The sequence below is a fragment of the Thalassophryne amazonica genome, chromosome 13 (assembly GCF_902500255.1).
Source record: "Thalassophryne amazonica chromosome 13, fThaAma1.1, whole genome shotgun sequence".
Classification (NCBI taxonomy): domain Eukaryota; kingdom Metazoa; phylum Chordata; class Actinopteri; order Batrachoidiformes; family Batrachoididae; genus Thalassophryne; species Thalassophryne amazonica.
In genome coordinates, this window is record NC_047115.1 from 28250324 (window position 1) to 28273324 (window position 23001).

At 42.2% G+C, this 23001-nt stretch overlaps 1 protein-coding gene across 1 annotated transcript in view; it reads right to left on the reverse strand.

Moving 5' to 3' along the window:
- The window catches only part of LOC117523105 (protein FAM53B-like), a 62547-nt gene that overhangs the window by 12280 nt on the left and 27266 nt on the right, over positions 1–23001 (reverse strand). The window contains exons 2-4 of the mRNA XM_034184525.1: positions 19709–19964; positions 16249–16303; positions 13371–14233 (exon numbers count right to left, since the gene is read on the reverse strand). Coding sequence (XP_034040416.1) covers positions 13371–14233; positions 16249–16303; positions 19709–19789 — 999 coding nt within the window. The 5' untranslated portion in view covers positions 19790–19964. The remainder of the gene's footprint in view (positions 1–13370; positions 14234–16248; positions 16304–19708; positions 19965–23001) is intronic.

Consider the following 23001-nt stretch of genomic DNA (forward strand, 5'->3'; position numbering starts at 1 on the left):
GTCCCTCCAGCGTATCCTGGGTCTTCCCCGGGTCCTCCTCTCGATGGGACATGCTCGGAACACCTCTCCGGTGAGGTGTCCAGGGGGGCATCCGGAAAAGATGCCCGAGCCACCTCAGCTGGCTCCTTTTGATGTGGAAGAGCAGCGGCTCGACTCCGAGCTCCTCCCAAGTGACTGAGCAACTCATCCTATCTCTAAGGGAGCGCCCAGCCACCCTGCAGAGGAAACTCATCTCGGCCGCTTGTACTTGTGATTTCATTTTCGGTCATGAGCCAAATCTCATGACCATAGGTGAGGGTCGGAACGTAGATCAATCAGTAAATTGAGCGCTTTGCCCCCCTGCTCAACTCTCTTTTCATTGATTTATATGTCATATGATATTGATCATTCATCCCATTTGACATTTTGTTCCATTTACCATGCAATTTTGGTTCCATATGTTTTGTACCATTGCATGCCGCGACCACTGTGCACTCACACTAGCGGTGACAGCACTTAGCTTAAAATCAAACATAGCGGGGTTTGTGTTGGTGACACCCTGACATTGGGGTGAATGTGAAGCATTATTGTAAAGTGCTTTGAGCATCTGACACAGATGGAAAAGTGCTATATAAATCCAGTCCATTTACCATAGCAATACAGATGAGTGAGGGGTTTTAGGGGGGACCGTTCAGTCGGCAACACCAGGCTATTTCTCCTGTGAATGCACTGGCAACAAAGCATGTGCACGCAAGCACACACACACACACACACACACACACACACACACACACACACACACACACACACACACACACACACACACACACACACACACACACACACACACACACACACACACACACACAAACATGGGTAGTGTCCCTAACACTGCATTTAATTCTTCAAGACTTGCAATGAGCCAACTGAAAGACAATAAAAACAAACAACCTGTGGCCAGACGGTCTTCACACGACCATTTCCTCAAAAGCAAAGCATGAGCTGCATCAACAATCACTCAACAAGTGAGCTAGAATTAACAGATTACATTCCAGACAGCTGACAACTCACTTCTACTGTGGAGGTTAAAAAAACCCCAGGTGGAAGGGGCACCTGCGGTCAAAACAAGGTGATGGACAAAGGAGTGAATCAACACAGATGGTGGACAGTGAGGATATTCGTGGAGTGTTGGGGCAGTCACGTGTAATTCACTCTTCTGGTCAAGCTAAAGGTCCTTAGTATAGCCTGCATCTCCACAATTCACAGCTATCTTCACTGATGTGATTGAAGAATCGTGAACCCAAATTACACTTTGATTGACGAGACACACCAGGACACCGATGCTTAACCCCCAAGCATGAGAGCACGGCACAATAACCTGTCGTCCGCAAACTTGATGAGCTTTACGGAGTTGTGACTGGAGGTGCAGCAGTTAGTGTACAGGGAGAAGAGCAGAGGGGAACAGCCCTGTGGAGATCCTGTGCTGAGAGCCCGAGTGTTCCGAGACATTCTTTCCCAGCCTCACACGCTGACTCCGGTCCGTCAGGAAGTCTGTGATCCACCTGCAGGTGGAGTCGGGCACGCGGAGCAGAGAAAGCTTGTCCTGGAGCAAAGCTGGAAGGATGGTGTTGAATGCAGAGCTGAAGTCCACAAACAGGATCCTAGCATAGGTTCCTGGGGAGTCCAGGTGCTGCAGGATGGAGTGCAGGGCCAGGTTTATGGCGTCATCTACAGACCTGTTGGCTCTGTAGGCAAACTGCAGGGGGTCCGGAGGGGGTCGGTGATGGACTTCAGGTGGGATAAAACCAGGCATTCGAAGGTCTTCATGACTACAGACGTGAGAGCCACAGGCCTGTAGTCATTAAGTCCAGTGACGCGTGGTTTCTTGGGGACTGGAACTATGATGGAGGACTTGAAACAGACTGGAACGTGGTATGACTCCAGGGAGGTGTTGAAGATCCCCGTGAAGACTGGGGCCAGCTCATCAGCACAGCTCATCATCCTTACGTGGATTCAGCCTTATGAAATGTCTTCTCACATCCTCCTCTTGAACCGAGAGGACAGCGGGGGGGGGGGGGGGGGGGGGGGGGGCAGCGGTGAGAGGGGGGAGGTCCAGAGTGTTTGAATATCCAGTTGTGTGGGGGGTGGGGAGGTGTGAGTCCATGACTTCAAAACGTAAATAGAAGACTTTCAGGTCATTGGCCAGCTTCAGGTTGACAATAGAATGAGGTGCTTTGGGCTTGTAGTTGGTAATCTCTTTCAACCCCCTCCACACAGAGGCCGAGTCGTTGGCAGAGAACCTTTGCTGCAGACGTGAACTGTACATGGATTTAGCCTTTGCCACCTCCTTGCTAAATCTGTACTTTGCACCTCTATAGCTGTCTCTGTCTCCTTCTCTGAAAGCCACCTCTTTCTGCCGACGGAGCTGCTGGAGTTTAGGTGTGAACCAGGGCTTGTCGTTGTTATATCTCACCCTGGTACGCTGTGGGATGATGCTGTCTTCACAGAAATGAATATATGACATCACAGTGTCCGTGTAGTCATCTAGACTGTCTGTTGAAGCCTCAAACATATCCCAATCCGTAGTGCCCAAGCACGTGCGTAGCTCCTCTACAGCTTCATTACTCCACACTTTAGATGTCCTCACAACAGGTTTGGAGAGTTTTAGTCTCTGTCTGTACGCGGGGATCAAGTGGACCATTACGTGGTCTGAGAGTCCCAAAGCTGCACGGGCCACCACGCAGTAGACGTCACTCACGGTCGTGTAACAATGATCTAACGTGCTTCCCTTCTCTGGTCGGGCATTTAACAAACTATTTGTATTTTGGTAATTCCTGACTGAGATTCCCTTTGTTAAAACCACCGAGAGTTATAACAAGGGAGTCCGTAAAGTCTCTCTCCACGCTCATAATCTGATCCGCGAGCGCGCGCTCGGCCTCGTGCACCTCCGCGCTCGGTGGAATATACACGGAGCAAAGTATGAAGGAGTTAAACTCACGTGGAGAGTAGAACGGTCTGCAGTTTATGAGGAGATATTCCAGCGAGGGAGAGCAGTGTTGGGAGATCACAGTCACATCGGAGCACCAGGCGTTGTTGATACAGAAGCAGAGTTCTCCACCTCTTGTTTTTCCACCAGAGAGTGCTCGGTCTCTGTCTGCGCGGAAGAGTTGGAATCCCTCTAGTTGGAGCGCGCAGTCCGGTGTCTGTGCATTTAACCATGTCTCCGTGAAGCACAGTACACAAGATGAGGAGAAATCTCTATTCTTCTTCATCAGCAGTGCCAGCTCATCCATCTTGTTGCCGAGTGAGCGGACGTTGGAGAGAAATATCCCAGGTAGGGGCGTGCGTGTGCCCCTTTGTCTGAGGCGCACGAGAGCTCCAGCTCGTTTTCCTCTCTGCCGGCGTCTCACTCTTTTGGCCAAAAAGTGAACCAGTTCGGCTGCAGGCACTAAAAAAACTGGCGTAATGTCCGTGGGCGTTGATGATCTGATGTTTAGAAGATCCTTGCGGGTGTAGGAGCACGATGACACACGATTTACGCACAAAAACAGACAAAACAGGGAGCAGCAAAATACCAGGGTGCCTTCACGTGGCACCATAATGGATCCATCTTCACTCTGCAACTTTTTTTCTTGATTTAAAAAACTTGCACGGTTTTCATCGTTCATGACTAGTCTACAACAGATGTCTGTCTGATAAAACATAATTTACTCTGATTTAAGAGATCTTGGATACACAGTTTGTTACTAGTGAGCGACATGCAGACACTGCAAGCATTTGTCAGTGGTAGGCCCTAGGGAAGAAGTCTAATCTCAAAAACTAGTTTTTAAGCTATTTTATGAAATTGCTTCTTATGCTCTGAGTTGATGTACATTCCTGCTGGTCAGCAGCAGTGTGTTTTCCAGACTTTTATTGTGAATGGTCACAACAGAAGCACAGTAAAACTCTCCTAAACCGTCATTGTATAAATCAGATACTTGCAAAAACCCCTCGCATGTACCGGACAGAGCAGTCTCGGTGTGCCCAGTCGCAATAGAGGTACAAAATGAAGTTCAGCACTGATACTCACTGATTCGAGGAAAGTGGGTACTGCATTTTCTTGATTAAAAGCCCTGGCGTTTATTTTTTTTTCAAACTGTGTTCAGACCCGGCACCTAAAGGAGGCAAGCCTTTATTCAGGGCCAGCGATTATTAACAAAATGCTGCTTGTTGCCTGTACTCTAATATGGTGTTAAGTTTCACACATATCACTGGGTGTGGCGAACCAAAGACAACTGCTTTAGATCAGAGCCCTCTGCATGGCTGCGAACCCTCTCTGAAGCCTGACATACACCTGCTTTAACAACGGAGACCACAAGGGTTGTGATTTGTCACTTTTACGTTTTCACTCCTTCCTCTCCCATGATATTTTAATAATTTTGCAGTGTGCTCGCCAATTACATTTCAATCAATGATCAAATACAGTTGGGAGAAAAGTCTGCAAATATGACCAACTTTACAACATGGAGTCAGAAAAAGATGCTTGAGTGACCCACAATTCATGGAGGGAAATTGCACGTACCATACCGCTGGTCTGGAGGTTGATGATTGTATAAAGAAGTGAAGCTTTTTGAGGGACCAGATGATCCAGAAAAAGCCACTCTTCCTGCAGTAAATTGCATTAAGACGCCCACCAACATGATGGACAACTTTAAAAGGGTCACACGCACATCAACGTCATTGCATGACCACAGAGTTACGGAGATGTAGAAGCATAAATCAGGCTTTAGGATTTTAAGGTACCACTCCGCAGTGGGCTTGTATTGCTTCTTTTCTTTGCATTGAAGCTCTACTACACTGTGGACCAGAAATGTTCTAAAAATGAGCAAGAAATAAAATCCTAAAATTGGTGATAATGTTGTAAAAAAAGAAAAAAAAAAAAAAAAAAACCACAGTTGAATTTTTTCAGGTAGACAAAAAATGATGGTGACCAAAAACGTACTTTATTGAGTGTGCCTTGCAGCGTGAAAAGTATTTCTTTTAACTTATTTTAATTTTTTGTTTTTTATTTTCTATGTAGATGCATTTTCCCATACAAAATCAACCTATTCATTCCAGAACAAGCCATTCAAGCTACCTATTGAAACGCAGTGGGCTTGTATTGCTTCTTTTCTTTGCATTGAAGCTCTACTACACTGTGGACCAGAAATGTTCTAAAAATGAGCAAGAAATAAAATCCTAAAATTGGTGATAATGTTGTAAAAAAAGAAAAAAAAAAAAAAAAAACCACAGTTGAATTTTTTCAGGTAGACAAAAAATGATGGTGACCAAAAACGTACTTTATTGAGTGTGCCTTGCAGCGTGAAAAGTATTTCTTTTAACTTATTTTAATTTTTTGTTTTTTATTTTCTATGTAGATGCATTTTCCCATACAAAATCAACCTATTCATTCCAGAACAAGCCATTCAAGCTACCTATTGAAACTTCCTGTATTTTTTTACACTGCGATGTGTACTGCAGAAAAAATATATTGCAACAGCAGGTTTTTTTTCCAATATCATGCAGCCCTAGCAGAGCTTTTTTTTTTTTTTTTACTTTATTTCACAACGCATTACTCATCTACACACCTACACAGGACATCATCAGATGTGTGTAGACATGACAAGAATTAAGAAATCTTAATTGACACACTTACCCAAGGCTGCTTGGGAATGATTTTAAACTGGGAGTGTGAAGTCCACCCACCCACTGTGGAGGAAGACGTTAGTCTCACACACACAGGCAAAATGAAAACTTCAGTTAAATCATACTGGTGTCAGTTCATACACATCTGGTAGTTTGCTCAAAAACAGCTGAAAATTATGTGACTGTGACTTTTCTAACTGTACATACATCCCATTGCTCTCCCCTCAAATTCCCATAAGGGGGAGAAAAATCTCATGTGTTCCCAACCTGGACAGTAATTCTTATGTTCTGTCTAAACTTGAGCAGCCACTGGTTGTAACCATCTCCACGTTCCCACATTATCACTTCCTGTTCCAGACAGTCTGCCAGCTACTAGCTTTTCCCTCAGCTCTCATAAAAACAAAAAGACTATAACGTATGGTGTTTGGTTCATTTCATTTAGTGTGACAGTAGAATCTTGCTTGTACAACTTTGTGTAAACTCAAGCCAACATGAAAAACAGACAATATGTATGTGTCCATGCACAAAGTACAACAATGTGAAACTGTGCGTACATGTACAAGCCTGATCTCTGCTCCCACAGCTAACCTTACATGGCTGGAGCCTTCAACCAGCTGTTTCTCAATGAAAAAAGACAAAGGAAGAGCAGTCCAGAACCACGTACCGGTAAAAGACAGAGTCAGTACCTAGTTGTGGTAAAAGCAGAGGGTTCCTGCCTGACAAAAACCCACATTCAAAATCCATCAGGGCTGCAGTTTCAGCACAAACACATCCACTAACAATAATGAAACATGCATAATTCTCCTCATCGAATGCTTGTAAGTCGTTCTAAAATCCCTCTGAAGTGTCCATGCAGTGATTTTGATCGCTTCGTGGCGGACGTTAACACCTGTGTAATTCATTGTCCCAGCTTAGTAGGAGGCCATTAGGAGGACGTAGCTCTTTCAGGATATTGTGTACCTTTATTCCAACATCACAGAATGCAGCTCAGATATTTTCTGTCAGGAGATGATTGGCATGCGATTGATGTGCGCTGTGTGAAGGCTCCCCTGTAAATGAGGGATTTTCTCAGCACCAGATCGCGGCCTGTGTACTGTTAGTGGTGTTTGGGCTGGGGCAAATAATATAATTCCTACAAAATTCTAAACATTCTTCTGGTTGGTTTACATGCTGTCACCTGTTATATTAGACACTCAAACTGTGACTATTTTTAGACAATGTTTCAGAAAAACAAAAATGGGAAGGGAAAAACGTCAAACACTGTAAAAAAAAAAATAAAAAGCTAAGTCAACTTAAAAATGTAACGTAACAAGCTGCAAAAAGTTAAGTTGTGTGAACTTCAGGCCTGATAGTTGAGCTGATGTGTTCTCCTCAGTAAAGCTTTTGACTTCACACAAAAGCGGAGGTTAAGTTGACTCAACTTTGCATTACAACTAGCAACTGAGATTTGGTTCAGATAGAAATGATCTTTTGAATGAACTCATAACAAAAGTCAGAAAAGCAAGCTGATTTAATTGTATGGTTCCTGAAGTTGAAAAAAAACGAAAAAACCTTTTCACAGTAGTTGCGTTACGCTTTTTAGTTGAGTTGACTTTATTTTGTAAATCCTTTTGGCTTACCACTCGTCACAGCAGATCTGAGGTGGCTCTACACACTGATGTGGCACATTTTACGCCAGATGCCTTTCCTGACACAAATCCACATTACATGGGCAAGGGTGGGGTTTGAACCGCTTGGCCACCCACTCCCCACGTTACATAATTTTGCAACCTATTATTAGCATTTAAGAATGATGGACACAAATAGCTTAACTCAAGTAACTGTTCTAGAACAGTCCAAGATTTCTTCATTGTTGTGACTCCTGAGTCTGAAGGAAACCTTTTCTGAGATTCTGTTTATAATAATCTCATTAAGTGCTGAATGAGATGTTCTGAAAAGAAAGAGAATTGTTAAGTCTTCATCTGTTAAATTAAGCTATTATCGACATTAAAATACGTTATGAGGATTCTGACTGTTTTGACTATTTGCACATAAGCCTATTAAAGGTTGCCTCCGACAGTAAAATATTTCAAGTGATATGTTGTTCCTAATTTCTTTTTTGTCCATACATGTAGGAAAATATTGAAATATTCATTTTTTTCAAGGATGCCCAAGATGAGATGAACAATATAAAGTGATGCTTATAGGAAGAAACCTCAAGCAGACCAGACTCAGTGCAGTGACCATCTGTCATCACTATGACAGGACAGCTGAATAGACAACAACAAGGTGCAGATCAGAATTCCAGACAGATAAGAGTGCATTCGTGCAGGGTTTACCAACCCTGTTCCTGGAGAGCTCCTGCCCTGCATGTTTTCCACATCTACCTACTCAAGTCACACCTGACGTTTTTTAAAATTGGTGTTTTCCAGCTCTTGACTGGTTGAGAACACCTGATAGAGTTAATAGCCTGGGAGTGGAACAGGGAGGGCTAGAAAACATGCAGGGCAGGTGCTCTCCAGGAACAAGGTTGGCAACCCCTGCATTAGTGAATCAGTGAGTGCACTGATATCAGATCTGTCACTGAAGTAGGAGATTTCTGACGGCTCACTCCAACTTGCATGTACCGCCAACCTTTGCCCAAGATGCCCATCATCCAAGCAAAGTGAGTTCCAAAAGTTCCAATATAGCCTGCTTGTATATCAATTCCCTCTGCTCACTACATGTGATAACTATGAGTTCATCCCACGCCTATTCGGCATTCTGGATCCTTTCAGTTTATTATGACACTCATTTAAAGTGCCCAATTCATTTCCTGAAGAACACACTCACTCAACATTAACTGAACTTAAATATAAGAAGAAATTGAGAGTTTTGCGAGTCCTCTTCTAATCACTCCAAGTGGCTCATCATTTTTTTGTCTGTCACTCAAACCCTCACCAGAAAGAAAATAAACAGAGATCTTTTTCTTGCTGTAGAATATTCACATCCATTTCCTCTTCGAATAAACAATCTTTGATTGAGCCGTGTTTATGCTACTCTCACAGCCGTGCATGCTGTTTCAAAAATTACTAGGTAAACGCCCAAGCAAGCATTCTTCAAATGAAGCGGAATTTCCCATCCATGTGAGCTGCAATTGTCCCTAAGCTTTGCTGGCAGGTGAAGCTAAAACCAGTTCAGAAAAAATTAAAGTAGAAACAAGTAGGAACAATGGCTCTGCCTGTTAACCTCTGAGCAGATACACATCTTAAAATGGGTGAAAATCTGTTGGAGAGGTGCGCTCTTGTATTCTACCATTCCTAAGATCAGAGGTAACATAGAACTGACTCCATTTGCGTATCTGTAAGTGTGTACATGAACAACACGCTTGACTTTCCCCTCTTAGCAGTTGGCATGAGCAGAGGAAACATGCTTGCTAGGCTCCATTACCAAAGCCTTGTTGATCCAAGCCTGACTAGGTCCTGAGGGTGACTGGCTGGGAACAGAATTCCTTGGGAAAAGGAAGGGAGTGCAAAGTGATAAACTGATGGTACTCTCCTGTCGTGACTAATCTTCCATGACACAAGGTAACAAAAAGCATAAATGTAATATATCTTATGAAAGCTGTAATTTCAGAAAAGCATTAGCACAGAGTTAATGTAATGTGATTCGTTATGTATTCCCTGAAGTCAGGTTGGCATTCGTGTCAGTGGCTGATTTAGTTTCTGTGTAGCATAGACATTAATGTGGAGCAGAACATGAAAGAAAAATCATTTCTTTGGGTCTGTTTAAAAACAGAGAGAAAAAAGAAATCACAGCCAAGTTTCATAACAGTACATGTCGTTAGAATATTTCTGCAGTTCTATTTTGGGTTTGTCCAGGGGGTCATTAATCTCACGGCTGTTCAACTGCTTCCCCTGACAAGAATGAGCAAATAAAGCTCATGTCACGAAGAAATCAATTAAAAAAAAAAAAAAAAAATGCTGTTTACCCAAATACCACTGCTATTAGCCACATCTGGTGGCTAATAACCAGTTTTATTTGTTATTATCTATCGTCCACCTGGTCGTTACTGTGAGTTTCTCTGTGAATTTTCAGACCTTTTGTCTGACTTAGTGCTTAGCTCAGATAAGATAATTATAGTGGGCGATTTTAACATCCACACAGATGCTGAGAATGACAGCCTCAACACTGCATTTAATCTATTATTAGACTCTATTGGCTTTGCTCAAAAAGTAAATGAGTCCACCCACCACTTTAATCATATCTTAGATCTTGTTCTGACTTATGGTATGGAAATAGAAGACTTAACAGTATTCCCTGAAAACTCCCTTCTGTCTGATCATTTTTTAATAACATTTACATTTACTCTGATGGACTACCCAGCAGTAGGGAATAAGTTTCATTACACTAGAAGTCTTTCAGAAAGCGCTGTAACTAGGTTTAAGGATATGATTCCTTCTTTATGTTCTCTAATGCCATATAACAACACAGTGCAGAGTAGCTACCTAAACTCTGTAAGGGAGATAGAGTATCTCGTCAATAGTTTTACATCCTCATTGAAGACAGCTTTGGATGCTGTAGCTCCTCTGAAAAAGAGAGCTTTAAATCAGAAGTGTCTGACTCCATGGTATAACTCTCAAACTCGTAGCTTAAAGCAGATAACCCGTAAGTTGGAGAGGAAATGGCGTCTCACTAATTTAGAAGATCTTCACTTAGCCTGGAAAAAGAGTCTGTTGCTCTATAAAAAAGCCCTCCGTAAAGCTAGGACATCTTTCTACTCATCACTAATTGAAGAAAATAAGAACAACCCCAGGTTTCTTTTCAGCACTGTAGCCAGGCTGACAAAGAGTCAGAGCTCTATTGAGCTGAGTATTCCATTAACTTTAACTAGTAATGAGTTCATGACTTTCTTTGCTAACAAAATTTTAACTATTAGAGAAAAAATTACTCATAACCATCCCAAAGACGTATCGTTATCTTTGGCTGCTTTCAGTGATGCCGGTATTTGGTTAGACTCTTTCTCTCCGATTGTTCTGTCTGAGTTATTTTCATTAGTTACTTCATCCAAACCATCAACATGTTTATTAGACCCCATTCCTACCAGGCTGCTCAAGGAAGCCCTACCATTATTTAATGCTTCGATCTTAAATATGATCAATCTATCTTTGTTAGTTGGCTATGTACCACAGGCTTTTAAGGTGGCAGTAATTAAACCATTACTTAAAAAGCCATCACTTGACCCAGCTATCTTAGCTAATTATAGGCCAATCTCCAACCTTCCTTTTCTCTCAAAAATTCTTGAAAGGGTAGTTGTAAAACAGCTAACTGATCATCTGCAGAGGAATGGTCTATTTGAAGAGTTTCAGTCAGGTTTTAGAATTCATCATAGTACAGAAACAGCATTAGTGAAGGTTACAAATGATCTTCTTATGGCCTCGGACAGTGGACTCATCTCTGTGCTTGTTCTGTTAGACCTCAGTGCTGCTTTTGATACTGTTGACCATAAAATTTTATTACAGAGATTAGAGCATGCCATAGGTATTAAAGGCACTGCGCTGCGGTGGTTTGAATCATATTTGTCTAATAGATTACAATTTGTTCATGGAAATGGGGAATCTTCTTCACAGACTAAAGTTAATTATGGAGTTCCACAAGGTTCTGTGCTAGGACCAATTTTATTCACTTTATATATGCTTCCCTTAGGCAGTATTATTAGACGGTATTGCTTAAATTTTCATTGTTACGCAGATGATACCCAGCTTTATCTATCCATGAAGCCAGGCGACACACACCAATTAGCTAAACTGCAGGATTGTCTTACAGACATAAAGACATGGATGACCTCTAATTTCCTGCTTTTAAACTCAGATAAAACTGAAGTTATTGTACTTGGCCCCACAAATCTTAGAAACATGGTGTCTAACCAGATCCTTACTGTGGATGGCATTACCCTGACCTCTAGTAATACTGTGAGAAATCTTGGAGTCATTTTTGATCAGGATATGTCATTCAAAGCGCATATTAAACAAATATGTAGGACTGCTTTTTTGCATTTACGCAATATCTCTAAAATCAGAAAGGTCTTGTCTCAGAGTGATGCTGAAAAACTAATTCATGCATTTATTTCCTCTAGGCTGGACTATTGTAATTCATTATTATCAGGTTGTCCTAAAAGTTCCCTAAAAAGCCTTCAGTTAATTCAAAATGCTGCAGCTAGAGTGCTGACGGGGACTAGAAGGAGAGAGCATATCTCACCCATATAGACCTCTCTTCATTGGCTTCCTGTTAATTCTAGAATAGAATTTAAAATTCTTCTTCTTACTTATAAGGTTTTGAATAATCAGGTCCCATCTTATCTTAGGGACCTCGTAGTACCATATCACCCCAATAGAGCGCTTCGCTCTCAGACTGCAGGCTTACTTGTAGTTCCTAGGGTTTGTAAGAGTAGAATGGGAGGCAGAGCCTTCAGCTTTCAGGCTCCTCTCCTGTGGAACCAGCTCCCAATTCAGATCAGGGAGACAGACACCCTCTCTACTTTTAAGATTAGGCTTAAAACTTTCCTTTTTGCTAAAGCTTATAGTTAGGGCTGGATCAGGTGACCCTGAACCATCCCTTAGTTATGCTGCTATAGACGTAGACTGCTGGGGGGTTCCCATGATGCACTGTTTCTTTCTCTTTTTGCTCTGTATGCACCACTCTGCATTTAATCATTAGTGATCGATCTCTGCTCCCCTCCACAGCATGTCTTTTTCCTGGTTCTCTCCCTCAGCCCCAACCAGTCCCAGCAGAAGACTGCCCCTCCCTGAGCCTGGTTCTGCTGGAGGTTTCTTCCTGTTAAAAGGGAGTTTTTCCTTCCCACTGTAGCCAAGTGCTTGCTCACAGGGGGTCGTTTTGACCGTTGGGGTTTTACATCATTATTGTATGGCCTTGCCTTACAATATAAAGCGCCTTGGGGCAACTGTTTGTTGTGATTTGGCGCTATATAAAAAAAAAATTGAATTGAATTGAATTGAATCTGGTTACTGTTTTTCATCTTAAAGGAACCACAGAGGGATGAAGCTTTCGAGGAAGAAGAATATACTGTACAGGGTAGAAGTGGCAGATAGGAAGCAAATCAGGAGAGGTCAAAGAGGTCCAACTGTTGGATCACATGTTTACCCAACACAGTAAATGAAATGATAACCGGAGCTGGGCTTGCTAGAGCGTGGAGTTAGGCAGCGTGACCGAACATGAGGAATGTTTCTCTAGTAGGAACCTCTCCCTCAGCTGATGTGAGTGAGGCCTGAGATCTCTTAGCCTTGAAGCCTTGGACTAGCAAGGTAGTAAACAATTCAGCTTGATTTAATCATGTCCTTGATCAAATTCAGAGTGCAATACCATTCAGACCATAGAGCTGATTACACTTGAAGATCTCCAGCTCTTAAGCGTGTTTAGCACTCCCTTACAAAACAACAGGATACGTATCTAGGTATAATATGTATGACTTTTTAGTATGCAAGAATTTGTTTTGGTGCAATTTGACGAGATACGGTGCAATCCGATAAAATTCTTTCAATATAAATTAATTTTGTAAGATAATTCAAATAAGCCAAATGTGTCATTTCTTACCTTCAAAAACAACAGACCTTCTTTGTGTAGATTTACTGAAGTTGGTGACTGAACATTTGAGTAACCAAAATTATATTGTGGAATGGGTAAAATTGTAGCAATACATACCAGAATTGCTGTGTGTGTGTGTGTGTGTGTGTGTGTGTGTATCAGCTGACCTGAGTCATCTTAGCCAGGTCCAGGGATGGGCGCTGCTCCTGGGCTTCCTCTGGTCTTCTACGCTTCATACCTATCTTTTTCTCATTTAGCACGCAGGGTTGAGACCTGCTGCGAGACAGACACCCTGGTCCTCCAGCTCTTTGGCCAGCTCGTCTCCCCAGCTCAGGGGTAGAGTCTGGAGAGCTGGCCTCTGATGCTTCTTCTCTTTGGAGCTGAGGCCCACTAATCTGTTCATGGGAGAGGGACAGAGGTCTGAGGAAATGGTGATGAAGTGAGGAAGGGGAGGTAGGGGAGACTGGGGAGGCAGTGAATAGAGGGTGGAGAGGCAGTTGCTCGCTGAAGAGCGGCAGATCCAGTGCTCCATCAATAGGCATGCTTGACCGTGAGGGAAAACTAAAGCTAGAGCTACGTTGCATGGTTGGGAAATGACCGCTGGAAAAACCGGCACCCCCTCCTCGGACACTCCCACCACTGTAGCATCTTCTTTTCTCAAATGATGTCCACAAACGGGATCCCTGGGGCCTCCAAGATGAGCGGAAACCTCCAAATTCATCAGAGAATGACAGGGAGCGACACTGACGTTTGCTTGGGGGTGCTGTATGAGCATGACTGGTAACTGAAGTGGTGTAATGTGTAGTGTTGGGGGTGGTACGTGGATGCGTGCTGGTGACACTGCCGCTGCCGAGGCTGAGATCTCTAATCAGACTTGTGATGGACGTGTCATTGCCTGGCTCCTTGAATTGTTGCTGCCTGCCTTGCTTGGGCATCACATCCCAATGGCTCTCCAGCTTGGCACCAGACTGGCACGGCGCTGCCTGCTGGATGGCATAGTTTGGCCCCAGGTCCAACCATCTATCTGCCTCTGCAATATTGAAAACACACTCTGACTTTCTGCAAGCAATAGAGGTCTTTAGACTCACATGTACACAGCAATTATGGCCAGCAATCCATGCACTGCAACTAAACATACTATAAGCTGAAACCTAAAGAGGAACATTAACATAATATCAATATATGAAAACATCTGGATGAAGACATTTTGCAAAGATTCATCAAACTGTTGCAAGAAAGTTATAGCCAAAACTAAATTAAGTATACACTTGCAGGCAACAAAGTACTAAATACAACAGAAATCACAAATTGTGAAAGCAGTTACCAATTATTGTGTTTAATGGGGTTAAAATACATAACTGAACTAATACTGATAATGTGTTTAAACAATCCTGAACAGAGTGATAATTGTGGTTGGCATAATTCATCAAAATCACTAGTTGACTAGTCAGGTGCCATTAACTACTTATTCAAGTAGTTAATGGCACCTTGAATAAGTAGTCATTAACTACTTATTCAAGTAGTTAATGACTACTTGAATAAGTAGTCATTAACTACTTGAATAAGTAGTTAATGACTACTTGAATAAGTATTGAACTGCAAATTGAACATGTCACTAACACAGTGAATTACGTGGAAACAGATGCAACATATTTATTGAAAACCCTTAAGTGAATACTGGCTGCTGATGGATGATGGTGTGTGTTGGTTCCTGCTTGATTTCTGTTTTCAGTAAAACAATCTCTGCAAGGTTACCCTGTCTCTGGTTTTGATAGTAAATTACCCAACTAGTCAACTAGAAGAAAATGATTCAACTAGTCAGGTATTAGCTAGTCGTAATTGACAATTACAACTAATCTTCTACAACCCTGGTGATAACAAACCGAAAAAAGTACCATTGTCACTTGGGCTACTAAAGCCAAATGGTAAAATTGAAAAATCTATTGGCGTATTTGCCAGAAAAACTCTTTCATTCCAAAGCCCATCCCTAGATATTTATTCTGCTTGTGGTCTGCTTCCTCACACACCTGTAGATAAAAATCATTACTTTGGGCAAAAAAAACAGCGACGACCTTACATGAATGTCAGAAAAACAAAAAAGAACGAAGGGAAGAACTTCTAAAGGGCATTCTTTGAAAATGACGACAGTGTGCTGGTTGCTTAATCAAGACATGATACACAACTGTAGCAGGGGAAACAGCAAACTAAGCACTTCCCTGTGACGCCACCATGTCTACCTACAAAGAAACAGATGAGAGCGTGTGATAGAATGGACTTGTATTTACAGTAGCATGTCTTTTAACACAGAGGGTAATTACTGCTAAACTAAGAGAGCCAAAGGGAAATTGTTGACATAGGCAACAGCATATTCAATTATAGTGCATTCCCATGACAGTAGTGTGCAACGTTGTGTAGCGGCAGGTGCACCCAGATCATGAGAGGGGGACGAGTGACATGCTGTGAGCCACAGTGTGACAGACAGAATAATCAATGTGACGGTTTAGATGGGTGCTGTGCTTGACAGTTTTGCAGAAGGGATTACTCGTTACTATATACTGAGCAAAGTGTCCAACACAAAACTCCTAACTGCTATATCAACATGATGTGCTTAGATATTTAGTAAAACTAGCTACATTCTCCACAAATCCAAATCTTCTGAAATGAAACATTATTTCTACACAGTCAAGTTTTCATATGATAAAGCTAAGGTCCGCAAATATATATCACATTTCGAAAAGCTTGACGAACAAGCAAAAACAAATGTGGGAAATCCAGTAAATGACACACACTGGCATTCTTGCTACAAAAAAGCTCAGAGTGCTCAGTACACACACTAATGAAGGATTTAGTACCCAAAAATGAAAACATTATGTGCTTTACCCAGCATATTGTCATATTTTTACTGCTCTGTTGGAAGCTTCACTCACCTTCATCTATGAATTTATTTAACGCTATAACAAACAGCAACCATGGATCTCCCAGCTCAAGGTCTTGACTAGGAGGCGAGAAACAGAAACACACAAGAAGAAAGAATGATGAACTCACCCACAGGGCCACAGGAGAAGAGGGTGGTCCCTCTGCTCATGGTGTGGAGGTCACGCTGTCACAGGGAAAATACACAAAGAGACAGTCAGGCACAAACAGTGGCTTAATATCTATTTGTTCTCTGCACATTCAGTGCACTGGTACATCTGGGATGTACTCATCAGAGCTGAGTACAAAGATTATACAGTCAAGTCCATAAGTATTTGCATAGTGACTGAACCACGATGATGGTAGGTTAAAAAGCTTGTTTATTGCCAGCAGTTCCAGCAGTTTGTATTTGAGTGCTCAAAAGCAACAGTCTATACACAGTGACAGTCCTCCAAGTGGCAGACAAGAGGAGCAGTTGCTTAATCAAGCAAATGTCAGGAACACAGGAAGTCAGTCCAACAGGCAACTCTGTCCTTAAAGGAAGCAGCAGAAAAGTACCCCAAAAAAACAAGCAGAGAGCAGAGATCGATAATCGATAATACCAGGTTACCAAAATCAGAACTGGCAGGCAAAGCTCAGGTAACGGAATGGCAGTGTGGGTCGAAAACACAGAGGCAAATACAGTGGAACCTCAGTTTTCAAACGGCTCTCTTTACGAACAAATTGGTTCACAAACATACTGTATTTTTTTGAAAGAAAAATGCAACATTTTTCGAACACAGGCTTGGTTCACGAACACCTCAGGTGGTAGGTGGCGGTAATGCACTGTGTTGGGTTCCAATCCACCAATAAACACAAAAGAAGAAGAATAAGCAAGAATGTCCGTCTTCGGGTTTTTTTATTAAATCATATTTTTGGGTGGTTTTGGTAGTTCTCTTAGTGATGTACAAGTACTTTGTTGTTGACATTAAAATTTATGAGCTGTGTATTTTTCCAGTAATCATACATTAAATGGAGCTAACAGGTGAAGCTACCAACAGCTGCTAAAAGTGCTAATGCTATTAGCATACAAGGTTTCACTGTGTCTACTGAAACAGAGGCGTCTGATGGGTTAGGACATTTGCACTCCACGAGCATGGTGCTCTAGTTTGGAGTATTTTATGACAAACACCTGGAATAATCTGGCTTGTTGTGCGGTGAAACGTCCTAACGGAGTACTTCAAGGAGAAGCCCAGCAGTTCAGTTACCCGATGTTCTTGTGGAGGGGGATTCCCCTTACATCCATCCCCTTCACCTTCCATGTACACCATCAAGTCTCTTCTGTACAGGTAAGGTGAAATTAAATTGTCTATTTTTATTAGAATTACTGTAATTGTATATTCTATAAGATATTATGCATATTCTTTGTATTTTGTCTGCCTTTAATGCATGAAATGCTGTTAAAAAGGTAAAAACACAGTGTTGATTTTGGGGCCAGGAACAGATTAATCCATTTTACATTGTTTCTCATGGGAAAATTGGTTTCGGTTTGAATGACATTTAGGAACCAACTAAGTTTCAAGACCGAGATTCCGCTGTACCGAGAAACACTGCAAGAGAGCATGCATGAAGCTAGACAATCTGGTGAGGGAGTAATACATTGTGAATGGTTAAAAAGGCTGGCAAACAATTAATCACAGATGTGGAGAAACACATAAACCCCAACCCCAGAAAACAAAAAGTAAAGCTACATGGAGAAAACACAGAGGAGGGATCAGAAAAAAGTACAAGAGATAACTAATACAGAGGAGATTATGAGAATATCACTACAGTGCAATGAAACGACATAGAATGATAATGTGCTTGAGATAATACCAGGAAAAGAATAACCCAGAGATCTGAATCAATACATCAGAAGCTTGACCCATGACAAGTGACATAATTTTTCTAGTTTTGCTTTTGTATGACACCACAGTGAAGTCAAATTGATAAAATCTGTTGTGATCTGTCCTGTCTATGTCTTTCATCCTTGTTGGTTGTCTTTGTGATCTGTCCCCTGTCTGTGTCCTTATGTTCAGTCCCGTGTCAATATACAGGGTGGGCCAATAAAATGTTACCACTTTTGTAATCCAAAGAAGAGGAGCGTGGATTGAACATGTCAACAATTGAACTGTGTGGAAAACAAGAGACAAAGTGGGCAACCTTTGGTATCAAATGTTAATTTGATGCTTCTGTTATAAGTCTGTAAATAAAACTTTCAAAGAAGTTCTCATTTCAAAAACTTGTGTACAATGAAAAACATTTTATTGGCCCACCCTGTACATTCAGTATTCTTCAGTAGCAGTATTTATAGACATGCTGTACCTAAAAGAAGAAGAAGAAGAAGAAACTGAAACAGACACCAAAGGAGGTCTGTGCACATTTCTTTTCTACAGGTTGCAATCTCATCCTGGTACCTAATTGAAGTTACACTGATACCATTTTATGATAAACACAGAGCAATCAAAAAAATGTCCTGACTGACCCAAATGATAGTATTCTGACTTGGTCCAAGACGTCACAAGCACAAGTAAGGACATTTACTTCCGCTGCCAAACTGCTCTCAAAGCTGAAGCTTTCAATTGTTCAACTCGGTCAAGGCCTTTCAACATGCAACACCAGACTCACATGGTCCACAAATAATTAAAATAAAGCTACTTGTTGTGTTTAATGTCTTTTAAGTTGACAGCAGGCACATCCTTTTACCCACAAATTACAGAAAATCACAATAAATACCTTGACGTTTCACCTTTTTTAAAGTCCCAAAAGAACCTTTGTTCAGTAGGGAATATAAAACAGTTTTGTATGCACACGCCTATCTAATCAGACACCTGTCTTCTCCCAGAGTTCAGCTCATACAGTAGGGCGGTGACTGTATTCACAAAGGACAAAAGGAAAATGCCAAGACACTTTACAGTGAGTCACCTCAGCGTTATTTCCACAACAAAAAAAAAGGTTTCCAAGATCCATTACGCTATCACAGCCAAAATAAAGGCTTACTTATTACATGGATGGTCAATTAACGTAGCAAACTGATATCTTGCTTGATTAATAAATGCGTTATATGAACCCTTTAAGCTGTAAAATCTAACGAGCTTTGGATGCAGACAGGTTTTGACCAAAGTACATAACACCCTGTCTTAAAGAGATGCCAAAATCTGACTAAGAGGTTTATGTTCCAGTTTACTGTACACCAGTTGCCCGAGACCACCTTTCATGTAGAAGACAGCAGGGGGGTACACCAGACACACCACTGTCAAAGCAATCACCGGGGTGATGCTATGACGGGGTGCGCCACAATAAGGCTTGCACAATACTTAGCTTTTGAGAACTCGCTCCTCCAGAGAGATTTACCAGAGTACCATACTGTTTATATTTCTGATTAATTGAGACATATTCAGTGACTTGGAAATATTCAAACATCCACACCCTGACATGTCTTAAGAAAACTAGCTGAAAAGTGATGATCTGCATTGACAAATAGCCGGATAAGCTAAAGACAGTTAACAACAACCAGCATTACACAAATACTTTTGTCTACTAGGAAGAGAAAACAAAACAAGGCTTCTCTCACCAGCTTTCTCTCCTTGTTCTTGGACCTTACATCATTGACACCCTTCTTCTTTTTCAGTGTTTTTGAGAAAATGATCACCATGGTAACACACAGCGCTGCTGCTCCAGTCTGTTGCAATGCACAAGATGGCCGTCTGCAGCCAACTTAGATGAGAGCAGAGAGGAGACAGTGCATCTGGGCAAAAAACAACAGCGAGTGGTGATCTCCCATCTGGACGGTGCTGGTGGAAGGAAGTGTCTCAAACCTCAGCCAATCTCTGCAGTGAAAGAAAGAGCAAATAAAGGGCATAAATATGTTTAAACACCGATGACCAACAACACAGCCATCTTCGCAATGTGAATTCGTAATGTGCACCTGTGCCAGCTTATGACCTGGTGATATATTTTTTACATTAACACGGTACTGTCGCAACCCAAATAAGAAGCTGGAGGCTGGGTTGTAGGTTTTGTTTTACCCAGCGTGTCCAAAAGCATTTGCTATGCCTCTGGAACCATGCAGCCAAAACATACATTTTAGAAATGAAAGAAATTGACAAACAAGCTCATTTCAAGCTACACATAAATTCAATCAACACCTGCTCCTAATTTCAATCATGCACATGATGGCAAAATTATACCTTGCAATGAGATGAGACATTTCCAGGAGATAGCAATGTTCACCAAGTATATTACATAAACAAAATAAAGTTGCTTTTGGGATTCATATGTTCTATGTTAACCAACATATAATCATTTTACACTTAGTATATGTTGACTTAAGCCCAGGTTACACATAGACGGTTTTGTCCGCGGGTAGTACGTAGACCGAAGTTCGCGGTAGTTCCGGCTGTTTTCGCGGTGGAAAGGGGCGGAGCATTTCGCTGGCATTTTGAGCACCATACTAGCCGCAAATACACGGATAAAACACTGCTAAATCCGCCAAATAAAGCGGAGTTTTGACGCCATAGCATCCGGCACACGTCAGGCAACGGGGTTTAATACTCAGTTCTATCCTTTACAATCGCAGGTTAAGATGCGCGTGAGAACGGCGGTGTTCTGCTGCCGCCGATAATGCCCTGTGTACCGCTGGATTTATCCAGGGAAATCGTGCATTACTCCAGGAACTTTTGCTTATAGGCAACGCCCCCAGAGTATAATAGGCTGAAGAAGCTGTCAGTGCAGGGGGAGGGAGTGACAGGGAGCTCATATCTCAGCCTTTTCTTTTCTCTCTTTTTCCCCTCCTCAACGTGTTGCTCGTTTACACCACAGGGCTACCCCTGAACCAGACCTCTTGGTAAGTCCTTGCCGCTGCCAATTTTATTTTAGGAGGTATACTGGAGCTTCTCTGCAAAAATATCTGGAGCTGGCCGTGAGTGAGAGACCTGCATGCAGCGCGCTAGCGTTTTTATACTGACCGCCCCCTATCAGCCGTTTGGAACGCCGTTAACCGGGAGGTGGCGTTTAGAACAGCGTACTGTCCGCTAGCGCCGCCGTTTTGTCTGCCTCTGTCGCCAGTTAAAACGCCTTTGAGGACGCCGATGTGGGCTCTGTCGCCGTTTTACACGTCGTTGGTTAGGGATAGAATGCCGGCCGCCAATTACGGCGGTGTAAACTGTGGCACTACAGGAAGGGGCGGGATGACACGGCGATTAAAAAGTATCAAACGCCGTTGTTTGCGTTGTCTCCGTCGTCAGGCCACTTCTCCGGGAGCACTCCCGGAATTATTCGACATGTTGAATAATTTTTTCGACAATTCCCGGTGAAGCCGGAACCAAACCATGCCCCCGTGCGCCAGTGTTAACTACGGCGTTTGATCCCTAAAACGGCCCGGAGGGGGCAAAATCTCTGCCGGGACGCTTCTGGGAGAGTTTACCGTCTATGTGTAAACGGGGCTTTAGGCCCCTGTGTAAAGGGACTGCATTTATATAGCGCTTTCCCTTCTGCATCAGATGCTCAAAGCACTTTACAAATAACGCTTCACATTCATCCAAACATGAGGGTGCTGCCATACAAGGTACTTACTACACAACGGGAGCAACTAGGGGATTAAGGACCTTGCCTCTGGTCTATAGCACAATGCTTTAACCACTAGACCAGGGGTGGGCAATCATGTGCCATGAAGGGCCAAGACACTGCACGTTTTCCTTGCTACCAATCACCTCAGCAGTTGATTTCATTAATGTTCAGGTGTCTCAGCAGGTGATTTCTTTGCTGCACCCTGGATCTTTTTTTTAGAGCACGCCTCTTTTTTTGTGCAGCCACTCCAGGTGCTTAAGGTTGAAAATATCTAAAATTTTCAGAAAGACGCTGTGTTTTCCCTCGCAGCTCCTTTTCAGGCAAACAATCACAAGAAGCAAAATATGTCACCCTCACATGAAGAGAAGTCTGATTTTGCAGTCTGTGTCTATAGTCAGCTAATTTGTCAAAATTAAATTTAAAATCCATCACAATAGACACAAAAAATAGTAGTAAATTGGACAGATGTTATGTTCCTGCTGAGGATGAGTGCTTTTATCACTGTACACATTATAAAATAATCGTTAGGTGGTTATTATTGTTACGTTTTTTTTTAAGAAAGTGCTGAGGCACTGGGATGAAGTAGTTTCAGCGTTTTTCTTACAGAAGAAAATGCTACATGTACACAGGGCCTCACAGCATGATAGCATTTATTGTTTTTGAGTTATTGTGTCATTTATCCATTTATTTGCTCAATGCATTTTGCGCAGTACAGGCAAAGCCTCAGAAATAAAGACATAACTATGCAAACAAATGTAACAAACTAACAAACAAAATAGGCAAGCCAATGAACTGAATGCAAGGCTACTAAGAGTGAACATGCTCCAGTATCAGCACACAACTGTACATACGCATGCACACACACACACACACACATCCATCCACACACATGCGCCCAGGTCACTGATCTGCACATTACCAAGTTGTTGAGTATGAACGTGCCAGGAAATGGCACTTAATTGCTTCATCATTTCTTGTTTATGGTATTCCACGTGTCACGTGGATCCAATCAAGTGAAACAACCTGCATCACAGTGTACTGTTAATCTGCACGAGAATTTGCCCGTAGGTGCTTAGGAACATGCATGCAATCTGCATTTATGTTTGGAGGATAAAAGATTCCAGGTCCCGGGTGTGGCTGGATGGCCGACAAGATGAGCAAATAGATAGGCCTAAATACATCTTCAGTGTGAGCATACTTTAAAAGATTGTTTTGCCAACTGAATCCAGAAACCTCAAGTATTTTTTATGAGTAAAAGGTTCATAAAAGCACAATAGCTTTACTGATATATTTACCAAC